The sequence below is a fragment of the Cygnus olor genome, chromosome 9, assembly GCF_009769625.2.
Source record: "Cygnus olor isolate bCygOlo1 chromosome 9, bCygOlo1.pri.v2, whole genome shotgun sequence".
NCBI lineage: Eukaryota > Metazoa > Chordata > Aves > Anseriformes > Anatidae > Cygnus > Cygnus olor.
Genome location: NC_049177.1, coordinates 17,924,339 through 17,942,600, shown reverse-complemented (window position 1 = coordinate 17,942,600; position 18,262 = coordinate 17,924,339). Strand labels below are relative to the sequence as shown.

At 42.5% G+C, this 18,262-nt stretch overlaps 1 protein-coding gene across 5 annotated transcripts in view; it reads right to left on the bottom strand.

Annotated features, from left to right (window-relative positions):
- The window catches only part of DCUN1D1 (defective in cullin neddylation 1 domain containing 1), a 43,432-nt gene that overhangs the window by 4,862 nt on the left and 20,308 nt on the right, over positions 1–18,262 (bottom strand). For 3 of the 5 annotated variants that reach the window (XM_040568035.1, XM_040568031.1, XM_040568034.1), the window contains exons 1-4: positions 14,579–14,705; positions 5,809–6,025; positions 4,462–4,630; positions 3,751–3,881 (exon numbers count right to left, since the gene is read on the bottom strand). In XM_040568035.1, coding sequence (XP_040423969.1) covers positions 3,751–3,881; positions 4,462–4,630; positions 5,809–6,025; positions 14,579–14,581 — 520 coding nt within the window. In that variant the 5' untranslated portion in view covers positions 14,582–14,705. Of the gene's footprint in view, positions 1–3,750; positions 3,882–4,461; positions 4,631–5,808; positions 6,026–14,578; positions 14,706–18,262 lie in introns of those variants that run through there. The other 2 variants (XM_040568032.1, XM_040568033.1) reach the window with 1 other exon arrangement.

The following is an 18,262-nucleotide window of genomic DNA, read 5'->3' as shown; positions in this document are numbered from 1 at the left end:
CTTCTACAAGAGAAACAAATTGTTACACTAATACTTTACATATTTTGAAACTGTCACTTGAATACAGAACTGAAAATTGCCCATATTCATATTCAACACGTTCAAAACACGATTCCATATGCTTTTTGCTATCTAGCAATACTTTACGTACAATGCAGTGAAATATTTGTCTTAAATATACTATTGACTTGACAAAAATTTAGTACTTTGTAATATGATCTGCTTTGTTTTACTTGTATTCATATAAATACAATTAATATTAAACTACCTTTTTATGGTTTCATTTTCAGAGCAACATTGTCACAGGTGCTGGCTTTGTTAGATGGCCTTTGACAAGAGTTCTTTTCTGCAACAGGTTTCCCTTTGAGATATTCTTTATTTAAGTATTAATTATTGCATAAGCAGATGATGGGTTTCACTTTGTGCATTTCAATGACCCCTGTGAAGTTCTCGCTTGTTTTGAATCCATTTCCCAGGGTGACTGAACAACCTGACAAGAGTTCAGGAATAAGAACATGCTGCCTGTCAGGCAACTGCATGCTGCTGTCAGCAGTGGGAGCTGTTAGAACACAGCAATTAGAGAGAAGACTAGTTGATCTAGCATATGAGGAGGGAAAGCAAACAAACAAAAAAGCCTCCATGGTACTTGCCAAAGGCTGTAATGTCATGTGTTTACTGTTTATTAGTGACGCACAGTAACATGTTGATCAAAAAAAAAAAAAGTATATGAGCTCTAGCTTATGATCTCTAGCACGATCTCCACTACCAGGAATTAAAGAGGATCTCTGTACTGTATAATAAAATGCTGTGATCTTACCTGAATTCAGTATCCGTCATCAAGTAATTAAAGTAACTACAAAAGGCTACCTAGCTAAGCGACCTGCTTTTTCATAGAAGCTCTTATATCTTCCTGCAGCCTCTTAAATCTCTTGTTCCATAAACAATCCTCTTGTGGAAGAAGAGAGAAGAGGCACACGAGCAACTGAACCTCACGAGAAAGGAAATAAAAAGAAAAAAAAAAAACAAAAAAAAATAAAACAAACATATTCACTTTTCTCCCAACCCCTAAACTATTAAAAACAAACAAGCCAGGCAGGTGGACCTTAGAGGTGAAACCAATAGCAAACAAAACAAAGACTGAACTCTGCACTGCTGGAGGGAACATGGAAGACTGCTGGGGAGATTCTAAATTGTTTGGTATCTTTGATAGTAGAAATTCTTCTCTAACAGTGTAATCACGTTATAATGCTTCCTGACCAAAGGGATGAATAGAATTTGTGGAGGATTTTCAATCAGTGGCAAGGGGGTGTAATTTCACTCTAAAGGCTTAAGGTTGGGTTTCCATTAAATTAAACAGAAGACGCAACGCATCACTAAATATCCGAAAATGACAACTTGTTCAAGAACATAAAGGCTAGGTATCTCTTTTTCAAAAAATCCATATACAAAAACTCACAGTTTAGCTTTCAACTTAAACTGCTGGATTTCTAAAAGTGAATAGATTCAGAGTTCAGATTTAGTTGATCATTTCCTCAAGGAAACAGATCGTAAAAACTAAGTTTTATTTACTTGTGATGCATTAATGGCACAAAACACAAGATTAGCAAATCTCTGTGTATTTAGACTGATTTGTAAACAAACATTATAAACAAGCTGTGCATTCTGATATGCTTATATACAACTTCCAGATTATTCCTGGGGGAAGACATAATGCCTTCGGACAACACTACGTGCCTTAGAAGATTTTATGAAGTCACAAAATAATATAGTAAGCATTTAATTTTACATTTTCCTAAGAAAATTGAAAGAATGCTCAGGAACGTTCTCATTATCTGCTAGCACAGAAAAAAGCAAGGAACAAATATGAAAATCTCAAAACAGGCATGCAGGAGAAGCAAACAATGTTTGCAATGAGCGTCAACTAAAAGGTATTGCAAAGTGACATGCAGATATCACAGGAACTTTTAAAACATCCACGGTATTTACAACTGCACTAAGGAATTATGCACAGGACATACGTTCCTAGAACTGTGCCTGAACTACTACACAACTTTTAGAAGATTAGAGACCAATATATATTAAAATCAATTTGCAAGTGCCTACAAGAAGCTATTTAGACACTACAAAATTAATTGCCTAACTAGGAGCACGCACTTTTCAGCACTGCACTTCCCCGATATTCTTTTGCTTTAGGGTTTCCAGAATTATTCTGCCCTGTTGTAAATTCATGCCTAGAACCACGCATTTATTGGCACCAAAAAGGTAGGTAAACATCCAGATTTTAAGCTTAGTTCTACATCACTTCTGGAGCCACACTGAAAATCTTACCCTGTGTGCATATGTAATATATATATATATATATATATATATATATATATATATATATATATATATTTGTGCTATTTGGATCTGAGAAATACTTCTCTTCATCACTGTTAGAGCTTAACCTGCATAAATAACCTTTACGATGAATGAGAAAGAAAAGCAAGGGAGTTAAATTTTTCTGGTAAAACATTTTTACTGAGGTCTGTTCCGTCTGGGATGCTCAAAAGATTCATTTCTATATAGCACAAGGTATCAGAAAAAAAATCAGAAAAATAATGCAAGTCTTCCTAATATCTTAGAAATATGGAGAGGAAAATAGCAGGTAACTACTACATCAAACAGTCCTGCTTATGTTGAAGCCTTGAGAAACATAACTAGAACTGATCAATTAATTATGACCTCATTGCAATTTGTTATTTCACTTTTACCACCTAACAGGGATTTTGCAAAAGCTTTCCTCGCTGTCTAAAGCTGTTTAAAAATTAAGAATAACAAACAAACAATCACAATGGTAACCAGAAGAAACTGTAATCAGTTCTGTGGTATGAACAGTTACACACTGACACTGTCTGTAACCTAGCTTCCATCCACTCACAATTTACTGTCTACACACTTGTAGCAAGAGAAAGTAAGAATCAGCCCATTCATTTATTTGCAGGATTCAGATCTGGCTACATGCACGGACATATGTTTTTAAGCACACTTCCTTTTATTTTTGCAGTTTTGAATAGACAGATTTACAGTTTGCTCATTTAGTTCCATCAAAACTATATTTTTAAAATTATTTTTAATAAGCGATTCTTCTACTTCACCTATTATGTAATGAAAAGAACAGTCAGTAGGAGAGCTCTGAAGTAATGAAAGAAAGGAAAAACATTCACTGAACCAAGGGGAAAAAAGGCTGAAGGTAAGCACCTTTTACCAAAGGCACAACAGCAAAAGGCATCTACGCCCAGGATATAGAAATCTATTTGTACTATTCCAATTCTACTTTGCAAAGGCATTTGCACGCATTTTTGGTGATACAAGAGACTCTGTACAAGTACATTCATATGGAAATCAGTTTTACAGGTTAAATTTACCCTAAAAGTGAAAATTCAATTAATTTGTTCAGCGCTGCAAATTCTAAATGGTGTAATTATGCCTTTAATGTAAGACCGCAATCCATTGTGCTGAGAATTTCACACACTCCTCATGAAAGAATAAACTCTCTCATAACATTTTGTAGTCTAATATATTAACTATGCAGATATTTCTATCAACTTGAACATCGGACATTGACATCTACCTTTCACAGTAAGGTGTATTTTATCACAAGGGTGGTTACCTTTCAGACTCACTGGATCATGGTAATACCTTCACTCACTGCTTTAATCAGTCATTCCACAGATCTGTGCACAAACATTTATGATTAAGAATACATACCTAAACCTTTCTGTCCCGGATTCTTTGCGAAGTTGAAAGTAAACTGATAAAAATCCTTAAATCTTCCCGGCTCTTTTAATTCTTGTTCCATTTTAGGAATCTGAGCCTTTAGTTTTTCTATGCTGTCACATCTGCATTTTAAAAAGCATGTTTATTTGTGTGTTATTCGTTTTGCTGTAAGAGACACAACTTTACAAGTCTTTTATAACATTTCCATGGAATACAATACAATTAACAAACAAACAAACAAAATCAGGCAACCTTTAACTACTCTGTATTTATACAACATTTTCATTTCTTTGTTCTTTTTTCACATTGCTATTTGCACATACTAGCTTATGGATCGGATTCCATAAGCTACAAGATTTTTAGAAAAACATGATAAAGACTATTATATTCACACTACACAGGGATAACTCAGGTATGCTGGACTGCCGACCAACATCCTTGCTTTGCCTACTTCAATAACTCTACAGCAGCTAACTCATGCAACCAAGGCAAGCAGCACTCAAACCCACCTTCCTTTTGTTGGTCACTAAGCATCTAGCACATGGACAGCAGATGCGTTTTTACAGAGGCAGACAAGTGATACTAGCCTCTGAAAAGCCTCTGAAGTCTGAAAGGGCAATGTGATTCTGAATCCCCCAGAGGAGGACCGTTCCAATTTCTGTCAGTGTAATACAGTGCCAGTCTCTAATACTGCACACTTACCCTAGCTCAGTCATTCCATCCATGAACTCCAGCTTTGAAAATTCACACTGTGTTGCAGCTCGGAATTTCCATGCAATGATGAGTACAGTAATGCTGGCTGGGTCGAGAGCTAGATCATCACAGAACTGCTGTATACCATCTATACCGATTTTATTTTCATCTTGAGGATCTTTGGGATATAAAAGTAAGCATCAAAAGAAAAAAAAAGCAATTTTTGAAATACTAGATCTATTCAACAAGAGTCTTTAAGAAAACCAAACATTTTCAAGTCATTTCTGGGATAAGCTCTTAAAAGTGTGTATTTTAAAAAACAGAATTAGTTTAGTACTTTCAACGCTTAAGCTTTAACATTTGAGGAAGTTTCGACAATAAAGCTTCATTGTACGGGAAGCTTATGTCATTTTTATTGAGAGACAAAAGCACAGCAAAGATTTGGTTTCTGCCTAACATGCATGATATTCTGACTCATTCCAGAGAGAGAACAGCGGTCCTCTCCCACCAGCACACTTAATTACTGGCATCTTTAGTAAGATTTTGTGTATCATTATAAACAATTCTGCATAAGCTGTACTGACACAATAATCAAGTCTCCCCGTAAACTACTAAATCGACATCAATTTTGTGCATTTTCTGGCATCACCAGCACATGTGAGTTTGGACGTGGTAAATTCCAAGAGTAAAGTTACGTTGCCCCATTACCGATTCCAGCCAGGCACACGCCTTTCCACGAAGGAATCAATCAACATCTTGTCTGGAAGTAAGATGTTCACGTTTCAAGTGCACTAACAAAGGTCTACTAACACAAGCCAACGAAGACTTCAGGAAAATGGTATCTGGGTTATGTCCACACACGAAAACCGACAGAGAATTTAGCTTTTTTTTTTTTTTTGGTGGGGGGGGGGGGTTGTTGCTAAATCACTGAATTTGTTCTACTGTTCTGAATCCACTTGTATGTGGTGGGCTACTCTCAGCTGAACACTGCCTGTATAACAGATAAAAAGACTTCATTTCTGCTCTGTTTGTAACACTCATAATAAGCATAAGGTGAGTAAAACTTAAGGTAGAATCTGTCATTGTTATGCAACCCTTTGTCAGGAGCAAGTCCTGAGTGGAATGCTTCCCCCAAAAGTGTCACCTAAAATCCACAGTGACCATTACAGTTACTCACTGTACTCACAATTCCAGTTCCAGACCCCAATCTTGTAAAATTGGACACGTATTTAATGTACATAAGGCAAACAATGTAATCCTTGCGAAGCAGAAACCTACATATATTTCCCTTCTACCTGCACTGTAATTAAGAATACATACAACCAGGAAATGAGGCTTAAGACTCAGGGTACTCACCTTTGTATCTGTTATATAGCTGTTCTAACTTCTTTCTGTCCAACGAGCCTTTAACGCTCTCTCGTATATAAAGTTCAGGATTTTGAAAAAAGTTGTCTGTTGCAACGTCTAGCTTCCAGTCATTCTGAGACAGACAACTCACCGCTGTCTTTTCACTAGATTGCGTGAAGACCATAAACTGACGCACTTTATCCTTCTGTGATGATTTCAACTTGTTCTAGTAAAAACAGACAGTATTGAAACTAGAAATGTTTTATCAGAAGGAAAAAATTCAGTACTTTTTTTTTTTTTAAAATAAATACTTAGTACAATTTTCCCCAGCAGTTAGACTTACTTTCTAGCAACAGACACTTAAAAACAGCACTTTTTTTTTTAAATTACTAAATCAGAAGATACAGATATTATTTCATACGTGAACAGTTTGTTATGCATTTTGGTACAGTTAGATTAAAGAACCTCTTGGATATGTAAGAGGGATGCATTCCTACTGCTGCATAGGCAACGCACACCAGTATGTGTTTCAAACTTACCGTGTAAAATACCTAGAACGAAGGTATAAAAACCGAGCTGAATCATCACAGAAACCACACTGGCAAAGCAATCAAAGAAGTTAAAAAATGAGTATTATTATTGCATATCTTGAGAGAGAACCAGAGGGCATAGCGAACTCACAAGCGTGTCCCTGCTTACACCTGGCTGTATTTAAACCAATTTTTAAGAAGAAAAAAAAGAAAGCATTTTTTCTTAATGGAAAAATGGTACGTGTACCAAAAATGGGTAATAGAAATGCTTAAATAAAGCCTGTGGCTATCAAAATACTTGACAGATTAATTGCCTCAACAGAGACAGCAAATACCAACTCAAAGGGAAGAAGTCCTCGTGCAGAAGAGGCCATTTCAGAGCTCACCATCACCGAGGGAGAGGCTGGCACTCGTCCTGTCCCAGAGCACCAGCCTCACATTAATGTAGGGTGCATGCCACGCACCCCAAAAGGCTGGAGGAACAACCACTGGGGGTGGCAGGAAGAGCTGTGAGACCACGCTGCCGGGATGAGGTAACCCCAGGCGGCAGCAAGGCACTGGGCTGGCCCGGGTGTTTCAGGGAGCTACACGCTGAAATACCTTAAAAGACTGATTTAGAGAATTTTTCACTTTGAAGGTGCTCAGCTCCACCTACACGATTTACCAAACATTCCTGCGAGGAGGCATTGTCTCCATTTCACAGGTGCAGCAACTGAAGCTATAAAAAAGGGAAAAAAAGGCACGGAACTTCGCCTGCGGCAGGCAGGGAGGCGACTAGCCGGGGAGAGCCGCAGAATCCGGCCCTTGGCTCAGGCCAGGACCAGCTGCCCTGCTCCAGCCCAAAGCCGAGCGGGGAGTTTGCTGCCCGACATTTATCACTGCGGGGAGATTCCCAAGGATATTTTTGATGAGGAGAAGCACACGTGGTATTTCCAAGGTATCAGTTACACGAAGCTAACTGCTGATCAGGAGAAAGCCATCTTACAGCTCTTGCACTACATCCAAATTCAGTCCTGACCTGGCTTCTCAGGTCAGGATCGTGCTTCGTACATGGCACAAATATCTCACGTGTAGTTTGCCTTGCGTTCCACCTAGACTTACATATTCTTTTCATTATTGCCATTTCCAAATGCACAGCTCCTTCTCCAGGGGTGAAGGGAAAAGGGAGAGGCAAAAATCAATCTCGAGGAGCTATAAACCACCCTCAGCCAAAGAAAGAATGGGTTAGGAGAAGTATGAGCTTGAGCTCTTCATTCCAGAGAACAATTCGTGTCCAATCACATTGCCATTAGAAAAGTTCACCAACACTACAGAACACAAATTAATCTGCCCTAAAATTCAGCATCAGTTTTCTCCTGCCTGATGACAGTGAACAAGAGTACTACGGTTCATAAGAGCAGGCAAGGTATGGGTTTTACACTAACGCCTTTCTAAACACACCAGAAGCACATTGCCTTAAAACCCACCCACGCCACCAAGCAAGCCTACGTCTCCAACTCCCGCTGCAGATTTCAACACACCAGTGCTGGTCTATATTACTTCTAAAGCTATGTGTTGCTTCTTTATTTCAGCCTCTCCAACACGTTTCTCACACCGGACGTTCAGCTATGAAGACGTTTCTGAAACTCCGATTTTCAGGCTTGGTTCCAGGCCCACTGCTGGGAATTGGGGCCAGCTTTGTGTTTCACGGCAGACGTTCAGCACCAAGCAGGACCGAGCTGAGACCTTCACCGAAGTCAGACAGCTTATGCTGAGTAAGCCATGTGGCAGGACTTCCAGGAACGACCAATGAATTTGCAGTTGCAGTTTTTAAAATCATTCTGTAAATTCAGCCAAATTAGAGCAAACCACTGCATGAAATGCCAGACGAAGACAGAACAGTCGCATGCCTTACTTTCTGTACCAATCACCAGCTTCCCCAAATCAGTTCCACGCTGCCAGGCTGCTGTGTCACCGCAGGCTCAGCTGCACTACGGGGCAGTCACACTTGTGATGACCTGAGCTGCCTTTTCTTCTTTTTTTTTTTTTGCGAAAGCTGGTGCCTTTAATCACTAGTTTCTAATGTGCACAGCACTTCTTAACCCAAGTATGCTGTAAAACCTCGAGAAAGAGGCTTTGTTCTGTCCTACTCCTGCAAGGACAAAGCCTAAAAGCTAGGACACACGACAAAAAGGTCAAGGAACAGGCTTACAAGGGCTCATCACGGACACTGAAAACCACAACAGGTAGTGGGTTTTGTGGGCTGTCACGTAAAAACGGTATGCAATTTATTAGATCAATTCAGGTTTATGATAAAAGTTTAACCCTATTTATGCATGAGATCTTCCTGTGCCTGGGGTTTCCTAACAGACAGGAACAATATAAAACCCTCTAAAAAAGAAAAAAAAAAAAAAAAAAGAATACTGAATTTGCCAAGAGTCAAGCAGCTAATAACACGCAATAGCACGCAGCATTTGCTAACATTGTCAGATGCAATAAATCACACTGTTCAGGCATACTCTTCTTCTGGAATAACTCTATCTTTACCGATCGAATAGGAGTTCACATTTAGTGAAGCCCCAAAGCCCTTTATATGTGATGAATGCTATCTCAGAAGCTTACCAACGTGGATGAGACACTCCACATCCCAAGCGACTGGACAACTCCTTGGAGCCCTCCCCCTACCACAGGACAGCAAGAGACGAAATTGCTGCCATTTGTGTTATCCTCTCGGAGCTCTTCTTTCATCCCATTAAAAACCCACACTTCAAGCGGGAACAGGTTCCAAGACTCCTGCGCTTTTAAGGGCTATTTCTAGCAGCCAAGCTCTAACAGTCTGTTATTGTTTTAAGTGTGCAAGAGCGAAGCCACAAGCACCTCCAGCCTTTAATCTTGTAGTCATCAGGCAACAAATACCTTACACTGGGACTGTGTGTGCTGCAACATAATGCAATCCATTTAAAATATCTCCACTTTAATGTTAGTTAAAAGGGAAGACAGAATTGCATTTAACAGATATATTCCTTGCTAAAATACACCAGTGAAAACCAACAGAAAAAAAAAAAAGCAACATTTTTTCTAATAAGTTCTACCCTTTGGGGTACGGGATAAAGGAAGAATACGGACCAGCTCGCCTTCGATCAAGTTTGTGCGGTGTCCATTCCGCCTTTTACGATGCAGATGTCATAAGAGACGGAAGGTGAACTTCGAAACACGGAATAACTTCTCTACATAATGTAGCTTTCAATTTAGATTGATAGCTCTACAATAATTTTGTCTTTCCCTGCACCTTCTGATGCTGTGTTAATTTTAAAGTGAACACTTCCCTCTCCCCATCTAGTTCCAAAGTCGATAATTCTAATTCAGTAACGCATCCTTGATAGTGACTACTATTAGATATTTCAGTGAACATTAAAAAAATAAAATAAAAAAATCCACACTTTGGTCTTTTTTCCCCTTTCTGGCCTCAGACTGAAACTCCCTCCGACTAGGGGAGTAAGCTTTCCCAGTCGAGGCCAAAAGCAAATGCTAGAAGTGACCTGCCAACTCTGATTACACAGTTATTTTTCCTCATCTACAGTCAGTTTTTAGCCACCTCACATTCAGAAATCAACTCTACACATCAGTCACCAATGTTTCGTGCATAACGAGCAGCCGTACGAGGGCTCCACTCCCCTGGACAACATCCATGGGAAACATAAACAACCTTCGTCCCGCACTGCTTGGGCTGGAGAGCCTTTGGATTCCTACCGAAACGCTGCTCTTAGACTTGGCTTCGCGGCCGTGTGCGGCTGCCAGACAAGCAGTGTACAATCAGTTTGAACTATCCCTGCCCCAAATTCCTTATAGCCCCCAAAAAGGCATTTGCAGTATCACTTCTCAGTGACAAAGCCCGCTTTTCCCCTTCCCCACCCTCAGTGGACGTGCCTCTTGCTAGTTTCCCTGCTAACTACAGGGATTGAACGATGGGACATCCTCACTTTTCTTGCGGTTTGGACTCAAAGAAAAGCCTGATAGGTCCTCGTGCAGGTGACAGGTAAAAGCCTTTTCTAAAATAGCCTCACCCCCTCCAAACCCTAGCAAGATACCTGGCTGCAGGAAGCACCCGTGCACTTTCAAAGGACCCCGGTGACGTCGGGTCAAACGCCGAGTAACGTCAGCCCACGCACGGCACGGGTCTGTGCACGCGGTTACCTTACAGACCACGACCGTCACTTCTGCCGCGTCTTTGTGCGCACACAAAGAATATTCCTTCCTCAAAACGTGCTCAAAAGAGTATTTCTTCCTGCTACGTCTGAATCACTCCACGTTGCACTATAGCCAAAGGAACGTACGAGATGCCTGCAAGTAATCTGTTTATTGCCTCCATTCGACAAATCCGCGGCTAGAGCTTAAAAAGCAAAATCGTGAATGTTTTTCTTTGTTTGATAAGAAAACAAAAGTTAATTACAACTTACTTCTGCCAGAAGGCTACGAATACACGTAATTAGATTTTAATCCATTTTCGATGACATATATATACATAAAAACACGTTAAATCCAAGTTAACAACATAAACAATTAAATAGCTGTATTTTCTGTTCAATATAAATAAACACGTCCTTCAACCAAATTTTATGTTCTACAGCAGGGTTTTTTCTGTTGTTTTGGTTTTTTTTTCCAAAAAAAAAAAAAAGAGGGCATGCAAAGGAAGATTGTAAAGAGATTTTTAAGCTATTTGAAACTGACTTGAAATCCACTTGTTTGCAGTGGAACAGAACAAAACCGACATTTACAAGGCCTGTTGACATATAAAATCCAAAGAGAAAATCACAGGCAACACAAAATCAAAGTTGCTTTTTACACCCTCTAAAGTTTAGTGGATAAAATGTTTCAGTTATTCCATGCAGGCTGAAAGTGTTTCACAGAAGAGCAATAATGGACAGCTACCCAGAAGAAAGCAGTAGGTACAATAGTGTTTTAGGGTAATTCACGTTAACCTGGGAGGTAACGGAAACACCAAAAATCTGGGCATTTTCAACTTAAAAAAAAGTACAAAATAAAGCTGTCAGTTGTTCAGCATTCTTAACTCTGCTCCAGATTAGAAGCTCTGTTCACCCATTAGAAGCTGTTTTCCTATCCTGAATTTGCATTGGCACCGTAAAACACGAGTAAAATATCAAGAGCTACATAATAAATTTCACACCTTGTTCTCAGAGCAGTTCATATTCCCGAACAGTTTCTTCATGGCTCTAGTTAAAAGCAATTTTACAGTGTAAGTTCAAAGGGTTCTCTGGTTAGCAGGGAGAGGAAACAAGATCATGCACCATCTTGTCTAGCACTCAGACTGCTCGGTCCTAAGTATAATGCCAGGAATCCACAAGTTTTACTATAGGAGAACCGACACCAAACATTTAATATCAACAAACTACTACAGACGTGAATATGCACCATAAAAAAAAACAGCCAGGCAGAATAGCTTGTTGGGTGAAACGCTAAATAACAATGTCATGAAGTACAATAACATTACAGGAGACAGTGTCAGACACTTAAAAATTCAGTATTACGAGAACTTCAACTTCCTGTCACCTGAGGTTTGTACTAAGAAATAATGTATTTAAGGAACGATGTATTTATCAGCACAGAAATATTTGCTGGAGAGCATAAACGGGACAATATAAAAGATAGTGTAAACAGAGGGAAGGTTGGCTTTCGGTTCTGGATAAAGATACGGATAGGTGCATGCTTGCCTCGAGTATCGCACATAGTTCTAAATCCATTAAATCATTTACAGCAGTGAAGTCGGGAGCTCTCCTCCTCAGAGAGGATGGCTCAGAGCACACTGGATCAACTTGCTGCTAGCAACCCTGTCTGCAGCGGCAGGCACATTACTTGTCTGAAGTAACTGAGCTGAAGCAGCAACACAACAGACATGGGAAAAGGGGACCACCACTATGGGAGGTGCTCAGTTCTAATGGAAAGCTGGGGAGGAGGGCAGATTGCTGCCAGCAGCCCCAGGAACCCTGCCGGGCAGCGTACCTGAGCGCTGCGAGCCGGACAGAAAGCACTTTTCAAGTTAACCAAACGGCCAGAGCGAGCCTAACAGGCTGCCACGCCGGCCTCCCTTCCAGGTGTCGGACAAAGACGGTTCAGCACCAGGAAACCTTTGTCCCGACAGCAGCGGCGGGAGGAACACCGGCGGGGCTGTCGGAGCCAGAAGCGCCCCAACAGGCAGCGCTGCACGGGTGAGCCAGGGCCAGACCTCTGCTGCAGGAGCCTCGGATGGCAGCACGGGACAAGCTGTGCTGGACAAGCAGCCGGCCCCAGGAACCTGCCACAGCCACTGGAAGGACTCGCCAGAGCAGCCGTGCATGCGGGCAGGAGGACGGGATGTTGAACCTTGTGCTTCTGGGCAAGATCTTCAGATCCCTGGGAAGAACCCTCCCTGCTCTTTCCCCTACTAAATAGAGGATTTTGACAGAACAAGCTTAGGTACAGAACCCTGGACACTAGAAACATTTCATACCTATATTTATAACCTACAAAACCCGCAGCCTGTCATTTAGCCCCACTTCAGTGTCTGTGACATCCTTTCACCCGGGTGTTGGAGCCAACAGGCACGACCTGGAAAACACCTGTCTGCACGGTGCCTAACAGCCCGCTCGGGGCCACGAGTTCAGGTACTCCCTCCCGTCTGATAAATACATCTATCTGGGCCGGATTGTTCCACGGAGCGTATCTGCTAGCTCTTCACTTAGGTATTCCTGAGAAGCCGAAGCAGATCGGATTCTACATTTCCTCACACAAGGCTGTTCAGCTTGGTGTGTCTGTTGTTATATTGCCATAATATTTGTTACATTGCCATTTACAACAGCACTGTTCAATTTATATTCCTAACCACAGAGCCAACCAAAAACAAGTGTTCACACAAGACATCAACCGTGTATTTATTTTGCATGCTTACACCAGATAAACCGTGAGACGGCTCTAGGTGATTTTTATGGAAAAAAAATTTTTCAATAGAAGTTGTAAAACATTACTAGACAACTGTTATTTGAGACAGTCCTGAGAGCTGCAGAATTACAGTAAGACACCTCTACAGACTGAACTGTAGTTTCAAGCTCCCTTGAAAAAATTCACAGGAAGATCTACATAAAACTATTCAATTAAGAATTATATTGGTAACACAGTGACAGGTTTATTAGAGGTCTACGTACCACACCACTAATTTAAATCCTGGCTAACCAAACTTTCATGCCAACATCACCCCATCAGCTAGAGGTGTCTTTTTTTTTTTTTATACGCTCTGAACACTGCTTGCCAGAATCATATTAGCTGCATGTGTAAGATATCTTTATACCAACAAACGTGCACCGGTAGATCTCAGCCTCTCTCCTACACCTTTCCTAAGGCAATGCAGCTTCTACGGAAAAGTCGTGCTACTTTAACCGTACAGATGTAGTTAAAGCTGTACAACTTCTGTATACAGCGGAGGCCTAGAAGTACAACTATAAACACGTTCCCTCGGGTACATAAGACACTACTGTATGCCACAAGCCAATAAGGATCCCTTATTTAATGCTCGAGTACATCATCATCTTTTGTTTAAGCACACAAAAATAGCAATAGCGTGGTTTCCCTCCAGAGGGGAAAGGAGAAAGTCAACTGATTTTCGAGTCCACGAGTCCTTAGCTATTAGGGACAAGACAATGCACAGAAGACGCAGGACAGACAGGCCCTCCTTTATGCCACTTATACAAAAAGCACCTTACCAAAACTACACAAAGCGATTCCCCAGAAATCCTCCAACCAACCCAACTCGTGAAGGAGCAGAGCGGCCAAGTTCCCCCGCCAGCTCCCCGCGCTTAACGGGCCCGGAGCCTCCCCAGAGCCCCCCCGACCCCTCCGAGGCGCTCCGCGGCAGCCCCCTGCCCCCTCCCCGAGGCTCTCTCACAACCGCACCGCTCTCCTTCCCCTCCGCAGCGCGCTGCCGGAGCTCCGGGCCCGCACAAAGGTGACAGACCCCCGCGGGCCGGAGGCCTCCCCCTCAGCCCGGCGCCCCCCAACCTAGGCCCTGGCGCTCAGCCCTGCCCGGGAGCAGCCCCCGGCCTCTCGGCGGCAGGACCGAGGGCCCCAGAGCCTGCACGGAGAGAAGGGTGGGGGGAAGCCGGGAACTCCGGGACACCCCGGCCCGCCGCGACTAGGCCCCGGCTGCCCCTACCCCCGCGGCGCCGCCTGGGCTCCGCGCCCCGAGCCGAGGGACGGCGGGGAGCCGGGGGGAGGCCGCTCACCATGGTGGGGGCTCTGCGGGCCTCTTCCCTCCCGGCTCGGGCGGACGCTGAGGGCGGCGGCGACGGCGGCGGCTTCCTCCGGCGGCGGCTCCCGGCTCCTCACGGGCCCTTCCGCCGCCTCCCGCTCATGCGCAGTGCGGCGGGGCCCCGGGCCGGGCCGGCCGCGCGGCTCCGTGAGGGGCCGGGGGAAGCCCCGGGAGGGAGGGGAGCTGCTGAGGTGCGGGACCCGGCGCCGGGGGTGGCTGAGGTGGGGAGGGGGTATGGCCCCGCTCGCCCACGGGGTTAGCGGGGTGAGGGGTCCCGCCCGCCGCCTCGCGGTCCCTGAGGGGGAAAAGTGTGCTTTTGCTCGAAAAATAACCAAAATAGACTAAAAGACATTGCGACGGTTCGAGGGGAGCCTCTTCCTTCAGCCCCGAGGTGGCTGCTGAGGGCAGGCAGCGCCTGAGGTGTGCCCCGAGGTAGCCCTCGCTGCGAGCGCGTTAAGGGTAAAAAGAGGTGGAATGGGAAAGGCAGTGGTAAAATTGGCATCTTCACAGAGCCCTCGATAGTAGGAGAGTGCTGGTACCGCTTCGTGCGTGGGTGAGTCTGCATTCTCAGTACTCCAGCCAGAAACGTCGACACAGGATTTTGTAACGTGCACCTGAGCGTACATTACCAGTGGCTGAATTGCGGTTAATGGCAGAGCCTGCATTTTGGGGTGAGAAACCAGGGAACCATCCCATGGCCTTTCAGAATGCATCTCCAAAGGAGGCTGAAAACATTTGCTGTGTAGCCGCAGAGAGCTGGGAGAGGTGAGATTTCAGGGCAGCAGCTTTACAGGCATTTTCTGATGGGACCACCTCTACGCTTGCAAGATCCATCTTCTGCTAGGTCTTGAGGTCGTGATCCCCTTTGGGGCTGTTGCTTACAAGTTGCCATCAAAAGGTGTAGCCTTTTCTGCACAGACAACAGCAAGAGAGGTTCTAAGGGTTAAGTCACGGTTTGTACCAGTATGCCAGACAGTTGTAGGTTGTTGTTTTTTTCCCCCAGGGAAGCTTATTCTAGCCACTGCAGACTTTTGGCAGCTGAGGAGGTTTGGGGAAGCAGAGTATTTGCTGATAAAACTTGCAGTGGTGGCAAACTCCTAGATGTGAAGGACAAAGAGTTGATATCTGATCTTTGTTTTTGCATCTCCTGCTGAGCTGGGAGCTATGAAAGTAAGCTTCTGTACTTACATTACATGACTGGTATGGTCACACACATCACGGAACCTTGACTTGCAAAAATTTCTTGCAAAAATTTCTTTTTGCTTTGTGATGGATATCCAGGGGTTACATACATATTTTTTTGTCCGGAAGGGTCTGAATCACTTCTCACATATTTCACTCACTGAAAATCAGATTTAAGCTTATGAGGAGTAAAAATAGTATTGGTAGAATTTTTTTGAGAGAGTATTTGGAGGAGAATCAGGACTGTCCTGCGATGTTCTACCATGCTGGTGCTCCAAAACAGTAAAATTAAGCGTTGTCAGGATATTAGACGTACAAAACTAAGTGTGAATTCAGCTTTCCCGAGAGACTATAGTTGCCTGGGTACCTTAAATCCTTCTGAAAAGCATGTTTTTGAAATCAAGGATGGCTACAAAGTGGCCAGTGTAAATAACCGCTACACTAGCAGAGTCAACCTGAACCACAGCAGGAGAGACAAAGCCAAACCTGAAAACTTACTTCCTGGAGATAGCTAATTGCCATCACTATAACGTGCTGTGACAGCCCTCCTGCAATCTGAAGATGCAAATTAGACCTTCTCGAGAATTATTGCAACGTGTAACAATAATCTGAGATGAACTGCGGTTGTGGTGGATTCCTCAGGACAGAGACAGGATTTTTAAATGACTTCTTTCTTTAGTGTCTATTACTCTTGCTGGTTTTCTGTGTTGCAGTTTCTTGGTATTTGGTTGGAGTTTGCTTTTTATTGGGGGAAAGGAGGAGGATGACACATCATCTGTGTTTTGTTTTACCTGTTCTTTTAACAGGTTGTATGTAAGATATTTATAACTCTGAAAGGCTTTTTCATTTTGCTTTTTTTGTTCATTGAATAAAGTCCTGAACATTAATTAGTTTTAAGTTTCCCTTGTATGGGTCCTAATTAAAAAACTACTGAAATCACTGTGGGTCTTTGCTTCGTTTTCAGATGAGTTTTAAATTAAACTCATTATAAATGAAGGCCTGATGTTACAAACATTTAAGAGCACAAGGAACTTCACATGCAAGAATGTTCATAAGGTTTAGTAAGTTGCTACTTTCATCATTAGATTCACGGGTATTATCTAGAAGACCTGAATTTATGCATTCAAATTATGTCTAGTTTAAAAACATTGCTTGAAAAAAATCACAATTGCTACAACTGTTGGTTAAATCTATTAGTTTCATCTTATGTCTGGGTTACATATTAACAATTTTTAAATTAGCTGCGGGTCGGGTGGAAGTTGTTCTTTAATATATTTTAATATCCAGGAATTGTTCCTACCATACCATCTTTGTTTTCTGGGAGTCAGGAGATATGGAGTCTACTTCCAGCTTTGACTGAATTGTGATTTGACCTAACTTAACTCCCCTACATGTGGTGATCTCCCATCATATAAAATATGGAATATTATACTTGCCTGCTTTGCAGGGTCGTCTTAGCACATAAAAAAGTGGATGATTCAGTGAAAAGCAAATGAAATAGAAAAGAGAAGTGAAATGCATTGGAAATGTTTGTTTGTTTTTCCAGTTAAAATTCCATTACAAGGTAAAACTATGAGAAAAGAAGTGGCTTCCTACCACCATTTAAGTCCTAAGTCTACTGTTATTGATCATAGTGGGGCAGTATGTTCTGCTGCTCTTACTTCCACAGCGCTTCCTTGGGTATGTCTAAATGACAGAATCAAAGGTAAGTTAGCCTACCCTGAGCTCTTGGCTACCGCGGCCAGGCTATCTGGTGCCTAAGCCAGTTTGATTACATTGTCTGGGTCATCTTCCCCACACATGGCATTCCGCCCAGCATACACTTCAGGACACCGTCCAGTTTCCCCAATTCTATTTATGTTGCTGTGCCTACTGGCTGGCTCTACATCTTGCAGAAGTAGATCGGGAACTTCAGTGATGTGGGTGCTGTCTGAATCTCACCCTTAAAGCTTCTGAGCAAAAATAGATCTTTGTAAAGCAAAAAAGCAAAAGACACCACGAGGCAGATGCCAAAAGGAGTATTTGCACATAACTCAGAATACGTTGCCTAAACTGGGCTTGTTACACGTCATACTTTTGTACCACTTCATCCAATATGGCACGGCAAGTCAGACCAGTGATAAACAGCTCTGCTATTTGTAAACATGACACGATTCAGTGATACGGACTAGGGGAAAACATCATCAGTTGTGCAATCTGCATGCAGTATAATCACAGTGACCGCAGCAACATAATGACTTTTCTAATTTATGGTAAGGGTGACATACTTGGTTTGTTCTGTTGTGATTCAATGATGTTTTATTATCTCATACAAACCCCAGAGACGTGTCAGGGATGTTTTGTTCTCATTGTACATGGATATGCACTATTAATAATTCTGAATATAACATTGCTCTGTTTTATATTGACTGACAGGAACTCTCTTCCTGAGCAGACAGAGAAGTCAGTCTCATGTTAAGTCAATGCAGAACCATTT